Below are 10003 nucleotides of genomic sequence, written 5' to 3'. Positions count from 1 at the left end.
CCACAGCGGGCTGGCGGGCAGCGGGGTGGCGTGGAACGAGAGCCAGCACTGCCGGCTGCTGGTGCCCGAGCAGGTCCAGCTGTGCCGCCGGAACCTGGAGGTGATGCCCAGCGTTGTCCGGGCTGCCCGCCGGACCCTGGCCCTGTGCCAGCAGAGCTTTGCGGACATGAGGTGGAACTGCTCCTCCATCCAGCGAGCCCCCAGCTTCGGCCCCGAGCTGCTCACAGGTAAGGGATGCTCCTCCCGCTCCCGCTCTTCCCCAGCGGCATTCCGGGCTGGAAGGAGAGGTTCTGCCTCGGATTTCTGTTTCGGAGTGAATATCCTGCCTTTACACCGTGTTAATCCTGTGCAGCATCCACCTGGGGGAGGTGACAGACTGTAACTTCCATTTCAAACAGCTGCCAGAGTCTTGGAAAAAAACAGGGGGAAGGGGTGGGAATACAGGCTGGATACGGGCAGTGCAATATGAGGTGGGGCGAAGGTTAAAAATTTTAAAAAATTGAGAAAGCTTGGGTTTAAATAAATTAAATAAAGAAACTCCTTGCACTGTGAGCTGCTTGAGAGGAGAGCCTGGCCGGGCGGGCAGGAAGCACAAATCCCTGTTTTCTCCGCAGGAACACGGGAAGCCGCCTTCGTGCACGCCCTGGCAGCGGCGGCGGTGGCCCAGGGCATCGCCCGCTCCTGCKCCTCCGGAGAGCTCCCGCTCTGCTCCTGCGGCCCCGGCCCCGCCGAGCCCCCCGAAACCGGCTCCCGATGGGGCGGCTGCGGCGACAACCTGAGCCACGGCCTCCAGCTCGGAGCCGCTTTCACCGACGGCTCCGCCCGAGCCGCCCCCGGGGCCACGCCGGGGCTCCGCGCCGTGAACCGGCACAACGGAGCCGTGGGGCGGGCGGTGGGTACGGTGGGGATGGGGGTATGGAGCCCAGCGCGGTCTGGGATGGGGTGTGTGAGCCCCCCGGGACGCTGCAGTGGGTCACACAGTGAGGCTGAGCCCCCCCAGGGCTGTCCAGGGGTGACACGGTGGCTCCGAGCTCCCCGGGACAGACAGGGGCAGAGGGGCCTGATTTAAGGCAGCAGACTCCAGCCAGGTTTTTGGGAGGTCCTGAACATCGGGAGGCAACTAAATGGTTAAAAAGTGTGTTTGCAGACACCTCCCACTGCTGCCCCCCTCCCCAAGCATCCCACACCCTTCCCAAGTTCAGCTTGACCTATTCTGACATTTCACACCAGTACTCCCAGTGCTTCTTTCCACCCTCCTCACTGGAACAACCCTGCCCCATTCCAGTTGGGCTCCCCAGCCCATCTGGTCCTTGTTCTTCCATCCCTTGTTCCCCAGGTGAGGTTTGGGAAGCCTCCAGCCCTGCTGCCAGCTCCGGTGGGAAGTTCCCTAAGGATCAGGTTCCTATTAGATGGGATTGGAGCAGGGCTGAGCCCTGATTGCCCTGTTATTTCAGCTCTGAGCTCTTTCATCCCATGGAACATCCCATGGGTGTCCTGGGGAGTCACTCTGAGGGGGAACAATCTCACCTTTTCCCTGTGCTCTGCAGGTGCTCCGTGACTCCCTGGATACCAGGTGTAAATGCCACGGAGTTTCAGGCTCCTGCTCAGTGAGGACCTGCTGGAAGGGGCTGCCAGACCTGGGGGAAATTGCCTCTGACCTCAAATCCAGGTACCTGGCAGCCCTCAGGGTGACCCACCGGCTCGTGGGGCCCAGGAAGCAGCTGATCCCCAAGGAAGGGGATGCCAGGCCTGTGACAGAGATGGATCTGGTTTATCTCATCAACTCTCCCGACTATTGCACCCCAAACCCCCAGCTGGGCTCTCTGGGGACACAGGACAGGTAAGAAGAGCTCAGCCTTTGATTCCAGGAGTGCCTGTACTGCTGGTTTGAGTGTCCCAGGGAACTGGTGTGCATGGGCTGGGGTGAGCTTACAGCAGAGCCCTGAATCCTCAAATCCCTGAATCCCCAAATCCCTGAATCCCAGAATCCCTGCCTTGTGAGACCCTACCTGCAGTGCTGGGTCTGGGTTTGAGGCCCCCAACACAAGGCAGACATGGACTTGTTGGGACAAATCCAGAGGAGGACGTGGAGCTGCTCCGAGGGGAGCCACTCTGCCCCTCTCTGATAGAGAGAGTTGGGGGTGCTCACCTGGAGAAGAGAAGGCTCCAGGGAGACTCCAGAGCCCCTTCCCGTACCTAAAGGGGCTCCAAGAGAGCTGAAGAGGGACTGGGGACAAGGGATGGAGGGACAGGACAAGGGGGAATGGCATTAAAGGGAGAGAGGTTGATTTAGATGGGATATTGGGAAGGAATTCTTCCCTGTGAGGGTGGGGAGGCCCTGGCACAGGGTGCCCAGAGAAGCTGTGGCTGCTCCTGGATCCCTGGGAGTGCCCAAGGCCAGGCTGGACAGGGTTTGGAGAACCCTGGGATAGGAGAAAATGTCCCTGCTCATGGCAGGAAGTGGCACTGGATGATCTTTAGGGTCCCTTCCAACCCAACCCTTCCACGATTCCATGATCCTGCTGCCTCCTGCTCTGGGCACACCAGCTCTGGGAGAGCCCAGGGTCCCCAGGTTGCCACCTCTGTCCCCAGGCCGTGCAACAGGAACTCCGTGGGCAGTGACAGCTGTGACCTGCTGTGCTGTGGCCGTGGCTACAACACCTACACGGAGGAGGTGCAGGAGCGCTGCCACTGCCGCTACCGCTGGTGCTGCTCCGTGGTGTGCAGGCGCTGCCGGCGCAGCCTGGACAGACACGTCTGCAAATGAGGAGCAGAGTTTGTCCAGGCATGGCTGGACAGCGGGAGCCCATCCCAAGGGATGCTCCCAGCAAGGAGGAGGCTGTGCAGGAAGCCTGGCCTCGCATGGAAAACTCAAACTGAGGGATTTGGGGAATCCAGTCCCTTCCAGCCCAGAGCTCTGGTCAGTGGTCAGCCCTCTGCCTCCAGCTGGGAAAAGCCACTGATCATTGCACAAGTTCCTTTCTCCAGGGGAATGGGGACCCTGGGCTGCCATTGTGCCTTTGCAGGAGGATTCTGACAGCAGGAGTGATGGATGGGAGGGGGTAGAGTTATCCACAGGGAGAAGGTTGCAGGGATGGAAAGCTGCTACGGGTGAGGGGGTCATGGGCAGCTCCTTTGGGAATGGGATTCTGCTGGGTGTTCCTCCTCAGGGGAAAACCCTGCTCCAGTGGCATTTGCAGCATCCCAAGGGAGATGCATGGAGATGGTGCTGATGAGGGCAGAGACACCAGGGACAGGAGAGGGCCTGGGGGCTGCCAAAACTGGGCAAAAACACACCTCAGCCATGGCATCACTGTAGCTTCTGTCCTCGTTTTGGAGGTGGGAGCCCACTCAACACATGGAATCTTCATGGTTTGTCCTTCCTGCCCCTTCTTTTGGCCCACTGACACCTTCAGCCCATTCCTTCCACCCCTCGGGACCAGGTGTGTTGGAATTCTGGCCTGGAGAGGGGGACACAATTACAGGGCCTTGGGGAAGCAAGAAAGAACCTTTAGTCTCTGTAGTCCCTGTATTCTGGTGTGTGTGTTTAAAATAAACATGTTATAACTCCCTGTGCCTTGTTTTCTACGACAATCTTTTCTTCATCTCCCTCCCAGCTGCTCCTGAAGAAGGAGAGGCTGAAAGGAAAGCCCGGACCCCATAAAGCCCACCACTTTTCCTTACATGTAGCTGAGCACCAGCTCGCTTTTAACTCTTTCTGCTTCTCACAGGCTCAGATTTGCCTTAAATTACAGACCCCTGCAAGCCTCAGCTCCAGTTTTATCCCCTGCTTCCTCAGGTCTCCAGCTGCCTGGGAACTGGCTGCCTGGGATTCAGGGCTGGTGCTGGAAAGTGCAGCAGTCCAGAGTTATTTTCTGATCCTTGGGAATGTGGGCTGGGCTAGCCAAGGTTGTGTGTGAACAGCAAGGGGTTGGGAGCCAGGGATGAGGGCTCCCACATTTCCCTTAGAGCAGAATCTGTCCAAATCCTTGGATGGGATGAGATTCCTGCTTGTGCAGCCTCTGGAGAGAAAGGGTGAGTCCAAAGGTGCTGGAGAGACTCCAGGAGGACAGGTAAATGGGATGGGAATCCTCCAGGGTGGATTCCTGCCTGGAGGCTCCAGCAGCTCCGCTTTATTTTTGGTTCCCATTGATTGGAGTTGGCCGCGCTCAGCCCGAGCCCAGCTGGACGATTACTCATCTCCACATCCATTCCATCATTTTTAACGGTCTCTGCTGGCTCACGGAATCAATTCACGAGCTTTCCTTGTAAAACATCCCCTCCCCTTAATGTGCTCCAGGTTTCTGTGCGAGCAGGGAAGGATTGGGGGGTGACTCGAGAGGATCCCGAGTTCGGGGAGCGCCAGGAGTGAGTTACCCCTGGTTATCAGCTGTTAATGTGCCATTGACAGACTCTGCCTGCTGCCACCTCCCTTCCCGGAGCGCCTGGAAAACCGCGGCTGCCCAAGGACAAAAGTTGTCTCGAGTTTTCCTTTTAAAATGCAATTAGGGGTCAGTGCCCGGCATTCCTCAGAAAAAGGAGTTTCAGCTGCAAAACAGCCACAGTTTCTGTGTCCGGAGGGATGCAGGTATTTAATTAGCATTGCTTCAATGCCTTTTCTCCATCCCAGATCACAGGGAGGTGACATCGGGAGGGGCTGCGAACTCCGAGCATTGCAAAACGAGCTGGTGAGAGGGAAAAAAAAACCCCAAAAAACCAAAACGGGAAGGATCTTGTGGAGTGAGAACTCCAGCCAGGAGGGTGGGAAATGTGATTTGCATTTGGTAACTACAAACACACATCGCCTGGGGGAGAGGAGAGGAGCCACAATAGCAAGGAATGCCCAGGGGAGCTGTCGGAATCCCTCCTAGAGAGGTCCCGTTGGAATTTCTGCCTGGGAAAAGGCAGGGTCAAGTGCTGAATATGCAGAACCCACCCCTCCTCTCCCTCCTTGACTCCAAGCCCGACAGGGAAGAGCTGGGAAAAGGCTGGAGGGGTCACCCTGCAGCCGGGAAACGGGAAAGCGCTGGAATTAGCTGGAGAGTGCAAAGGGTCAGGCTGGCAGGGGGTGACAGCTCGGTGACAACGCTCTCGGTGGGAGCTGCGGGAATCCGGACCCACACCTGGAATTAGCGGGGATGTGAGACCTGCAGGGCTGGCAGCATCTCCCAGGAACAGGGGGCCAGGGGATGCAGCGGGAATTTTTAAAGGGATTTAGGTTTTAAGGGAGTAATGTCAGCGTGAACGCGATTATTTGTTGCTGGTCAAACTTGTGCAGCAAAGTCAGTTATTTTCATGGATTCTTTTGATTTTGCTGTTAAAACACTGACTTATTTATTTTTATTTCCTTATTCATTGCGGGACTCTGCGTAACTCATTCCAGGAGAACAATCTGAGCAAGGGCAACAACCTGTGGGTAATTAACTATTGATATTTTGGGATATTTCTTCTGCACAGCCCAGGATTGCAGCTCCCACTGGAATGTGGGTCAGGACCTGCACCTGGTTTTTTCTTTGTGCTGCTCACAGGGCTGAGCCAGAAGGAGGAGAAAAGCCATTCTGGGGCTCAGCTGTGGATCAACATCTCACAGAATCGGGAAATCCTGGAATTATTTGGGTTGGAGGGACCTTAAATCTCATCCAGTTCCACCCCCTGGTACGGGTAGGGAACCTCCCATGAGCCCAGGTTGCTCCAAGCCCCGTCCATATTGCGCTTCTGGGAATATTTGGGGGATGTTGCTGTGACCTTTGGGATGGTTGGTCCGTGCCCCATCACACCACGCGACACACACATGAGTAAGGGCCGGTATTTAAGGAAAAACCCTTCCCTCTCTGTTCTCCTTTATTCCCGGGGTGTTCAGCAGCATCGTGGTGCTCTGAGGATGACAAACAAAGACAGGGATTGTCCGTGTGGGGATCTTCAGCCGAGGGACAGGGACAAACAGGGTGAGTAAGAGCCATAAGACCTCAGGGGGAACCAGTGGCAGCCTGAGGGATTTTGGGTGTCACTGGAAGGTCAGGTCTGGCAGGGGTTGTGGGGGGTTCAGAGGGGGAGCAGCTCTCCATCCCTTGGGATCATGGAATCCTGGGATGGTTTGGGGACTTTAAAGCCCATCTTGTTCCGTTCCCTGCCATGGGCAGGGTCACCTTCCCCTATCCCAGGGTGCTCTAAGCCCTGTCCAACCTGGCCTTGGACACTCCCAGGGATGGGGCAGCCACAGCTTCTCTGGGAATTCCATTCCAGAGCCTCCCCAGCCTCACATGGAAGGATTTACCTTCTCCCAGGCTGGGCACACATTCCAGAGGGGAGGGAGCCTCCAGACTCTCTCCTCCACAGGGCAGACACTGAGGTGGCCCTGAACACTCTGGAGTTCATCCCATCAGCCCAGACTTGGAGCCAGACAGGTTCTGAGCACCCACAGCACTCCTGGGGCTCCGTGAATAATGATTTATTGCACAATCTGGCACAGGCATGAAGGAAACAAACAGAATAAATTGTAAACTGAGTCATCTTCAAAGGCTGAATTACTCAGGAGTAATGATCAGTAGTAGAGTTACTACATCCATACTTTGCTGACAGCCAGGTCACTCACCTGTGTTTCTAAGGGAAATAACCTGTTCCTAAAAGCATAGATTTAACCCTAACCTGCCTGAGGCTGGTTGAATTTTAGATATTCTAGGAGTGACATGAATTAAAAAGAAAGGAGAAAGATGCATGTCCCATCTGTACTGTAGAAAGAATAGAGAAGAGAATGGGAAGGTGCTGTGCTGAAACAAATAAATTGATGTTTATTGACATCCAGAACTTCACTGTCAAGGATCCCCACTGTGTACCCCTTTTATGCAGGGAGGAAATGGATGTTGTCTTCCAATTTATCCAATTATCCTCATTTTTCCCCAGTTCCCCAGACTCCATCACAGCGCTCCCTGCCAGGACCTGTGCAGGCCGGTGCGCCAGGCAGGACCTGGCAGGGAAAAGTGTGGGCGCACTGGGGGTCTGTGAGTGCCCCCGGCCCCGCCGAGCCGCGCTTGCCCGCTGTGCCCACCCGCCGCGGGGTTCCGGGGACTCCACGGCCGCGGGGCTATCACGGCACCCACCGGGGCCATCACAGCACCCACCGGGGCCGCTGCCCCTCAGCCTGCCCTCACCAACATGGCGGTGCCGGCGGTGCCGGTGCCCTCCCCGAGACGGCGCCCGTTGTTGCCATAGCAGCGACCTCCTCAAGATGGCACCCAGTGTCAGTTACGGTGACCTTCCCCAGATGGCGCCGCATGCTGTGGCTATGGCAATGACCTCCCCAAGATGGCGGTCGGGGCGGGTACGGTCGCTCCGGAACGCGCCGGAAGTGGCGGTGGAGCCGTTCCCGGCCCATGATGGCGGAGGCGGGCGCGGACGGCCCCCGGCTGGCGGAGCTGCTGGCGTTGGGACGGCGGCTCTGGGACGAGCTGGAGGCCAGCACCGAGCCGTCCTCCGGAGCCCCGGCCGTGCAGGAGAAGGTGCGGCAGGCGCTGGACGCGCTGCGGCGGGCGGCGGCCATGGTGGCGCAGCTGGAGCTGTTCAGGTGAGCGCTGGGGACTCGTCGGAGGGGGACAGGAAGGGTCCCCGGGCAGGGCAGAGGTGGAGCGAGAACGGGACAGAATCTCGGAATCACTGGGGTTGGAAAAGATCCCCAACACCATCGAGTCCAACTTGTGACTGATCCAACCCAGAGTACTGAGTGTCACGTCCAGTCTTTCCTTGGACACCTCCAGGGATGGGCACTCCAAACCTCCCTGGGCATCCCCTCCCGATGTCTGACCACCCTTTCCATGGAGAAAATCCTCCCGATGTCCAACCTGAATCTCCCCTCGCTCTTGTTCCCTGGGAGCAGAGCCCGACCCCTCGGCTGCCCTCTCCTGTCAGGGAATTGTGCAGAGCCACAAGGTCCCCCCAGAGCCTTATTTTCTCCAGGCTGAGCCCCTCCAGCTCCCTCAGCCGCCCCTTACAAGGTGACTCCGACCCCTTTCCCATCCCATTTCTTTTCCTGGACTCCCCGGTCTCTCCCTTACAGTGAGAATGAAGAACTGGAGGAAGTCGCCTCGGCCGATCTGAAATTTATGCTGCTGCCGGCACTGCTGGGTGCCCTGACGCTGAAACAGGTGGACCTGAGCAGGAGAATGGAGCACCTGGAGACCGCCCGGGAGCATTTCCTGCGCTTCCTCAAGCTCTGCAGGAACTACGGGCTGGGATCTTTCCAGCTGCCCCCCAGCACCTCCAGCGAGGAGGGAGCTGGGGCCCCCCCGACCCCCCGCGACCCTGCCCAGCCCAACCTGATGGCCATGGCCATGAGCAGGACAGCCAAAATTGAAAGGTGGGCTCTGTGTGCACTGGGAAGGGCTTTGGGAGTGAGTCTGGGAGGAGCAGGAGGCTCAGGCAGTGCAGGGTTGGACAGGGAAGAGCTTCCCTGGGCATTGGAATGGTTTGATTATAAAATGCTCATTTGAAGAGGTGCAGCCCATTATGTAGTGGGTTGGGCTGGGGTGGGGCATTTGTGTCTCCAGTTTTTGGTCTCTGAGAAAAAACTGCTCAAAAACTTATAATTAGCTCTTTAATAACCTTATCATTAGTTCTTTAATCATTGCTGACCGCATAAAAACTTCCAAACTGGAAGTTTCCTACTACTGGGCTCATTAGAGTTTGAAAAAGAGGTGCTTTGGTTGGGATTTTGGCCACTGAGTTACTCGTTGTAGCAGGACTAAAAGGCCCACATTAGGCTGGACCTGCTTAAATTGGATAGAAAACCAGAGAGCAAAATATGAATTATATTCTAATTGGGAAAGGTTTCTATTTTAGAGTTACTCTTTTATGCTCCTTGTCCTCTCAGCTCCCAAAAATTTCTTGGTTCTTATTGCTCATTGTTCAGGTGACAAAAACTGAGGGAAGGGGGAACACAAGGATTTCATTTGGAAGTGTTTTATAGGAGTAGCTTCCCCTTTAATAACTAATTCCTGAGAAAGTAAAAATAAATTTACCATGGAAGATTATTATATAGGGAGTTTTTCCCTTTAATAACTAATTCCTGAATAGGTCAAAAACTCCAAAAAGCCAAAATTATATTTAAAAAAACACCTGCACACCCAAAACCACCTGAGATAGAAGCTGGAAAAGTGTTTTATTCTGTTTGTGTGACATGGAATGAACTCAAACCAGTTGAGTTTCTCAGTCCTACTTTCTCCAGGAGCCTGATGTTTCCAGCCTTTCTTATTTTACCAGGAAGGCTTCATAATTTCCAAGAATTCCTCAATGTTTAGGAAAAGAATAAAATCGAATTTAATTTCATCTGACACCTGCTTTTAACAGACAGGAGAAGCTGAAATTCCAACAGGAACCAGCACAACCTGCATGAAATTGTGCTGAACCTCTTAGAAAGGGTGGTAAAGACAACCAGGGCTGGGCTGGGCTGGAGAAAAATAATTCCATGATCTGATTTTTGCTGTGTTTGAGCCAGATACAAACAGAAGAAGGAGCTGGAGAACAAATTGGCCTCCATGAGCAGCTCTGTGGAGAGCGGGACAGCAGATGAGGAGCAGATCCGGGAGTTTTACATCCTCCAGATCCAGAAATGGATCGGCACCAGCCTGGAGGAGATTGACAGCATCGACCAGGAGCTGGTGATCCTCAGGAGCAGGGATGCAGCCCGGCAGGTGAGGAGCTGTCCTGGGATCTGGGTGCTGTGGGATGGGCATGGGGGGGTGAATCCCAGAGGAATTCATTGGCAGAGTTGGGGTTTTATTCTGTGTTTTCCCGGTTAGAATTGAGCTTGGTCACAGCATGAGCTGATGGGGTTTGCTTCATTCTGAATTCTGAGTTTTGTGTGGGCTCTGCTGCCTCGCATTGCTAGCAATCCCAGCCTGTGGAATGCTGAAGTTTGGAATATCAGAGCTGAGCTGGGCTGTGCAAAAGCTTTTCCTGGGTTCTGCAGATCCCAAATTCTGCAGAACACTTGAATTTGGAAATTAGAGAT

General features: G+C 55.3%; 2 protein-coding genes across 2 annotated transcripts in view; both read left to right on the top strand.

Annotated features, from left to right (window-relative positions):
• LOC130583135 (protein Wnt-11b-2-like) overlaps nucleotides 1-3566 on the top strand; it is a 10043-nt gene extending 6477 nt beyond the window's left edge. Inside the window, exons 2-5 of the mRNA XM_057382261.1 lie at nucleotides 7-227; nucleotides 615-892; nucleotides 1548-1840; nucleotides 2593-3566. Of these exons, the coding sequence (XP_057238244.1) occupies nucleotides 7-227; nucleotides 615-892; nucleotides 1548-1840; nucleotides 2593-2767 (967 nt within the window). The 3' untranslated portion in view covers nucleotides 2768-3566. The remainder of the gene's footprint in view (nucleotides 1-6; nucleotides 228-614; nucleotides 893-1547; nucleotides 1841-2592) is intronic.
• Nucleotides 3567-7346: 3780 nt separating this feature from the next.
• Nucleotides 7347-9683, top strand: LOC130583134 (immunoglobulin-binding protein 1-like; the record flags this gene model as incomplete). Its single annotated transcript, XM_057382259.1, has 3 exons — nucleotides 7347-7561; nucleotides 8051-8350; nucleotides 9488-9683. Coding segments are annotated over exons 1-3 (687 nt in total), but the record flags the coding sequence as incomplete, so codon positions are not given.
• Nucleotides 9684-10003: the final 320 nt, after the last annotated feature.

The sequence above is a fragment of the Malurus melanocephalus genome, unplaced genomic scaffold (assembly GCF_030028575.1).
Source record: "Malurus melanocephalus ecotype Western Australia unplaced genomic scaffold, MMel_1.1 scaffold_560, whole genome shotgun sequence".
NCBI classification, from domain to species: Eukaryota; Metazoa; Chordata; class Aves; order Passeriformes; family Maluridae; genus Malurus; species Malurus melanocephalus.
The sequence above is the reverse complement of the archived record's forward strand: the minus strand, read 5'-3'. Positions and strand labels throughout refer to the sequence as shown.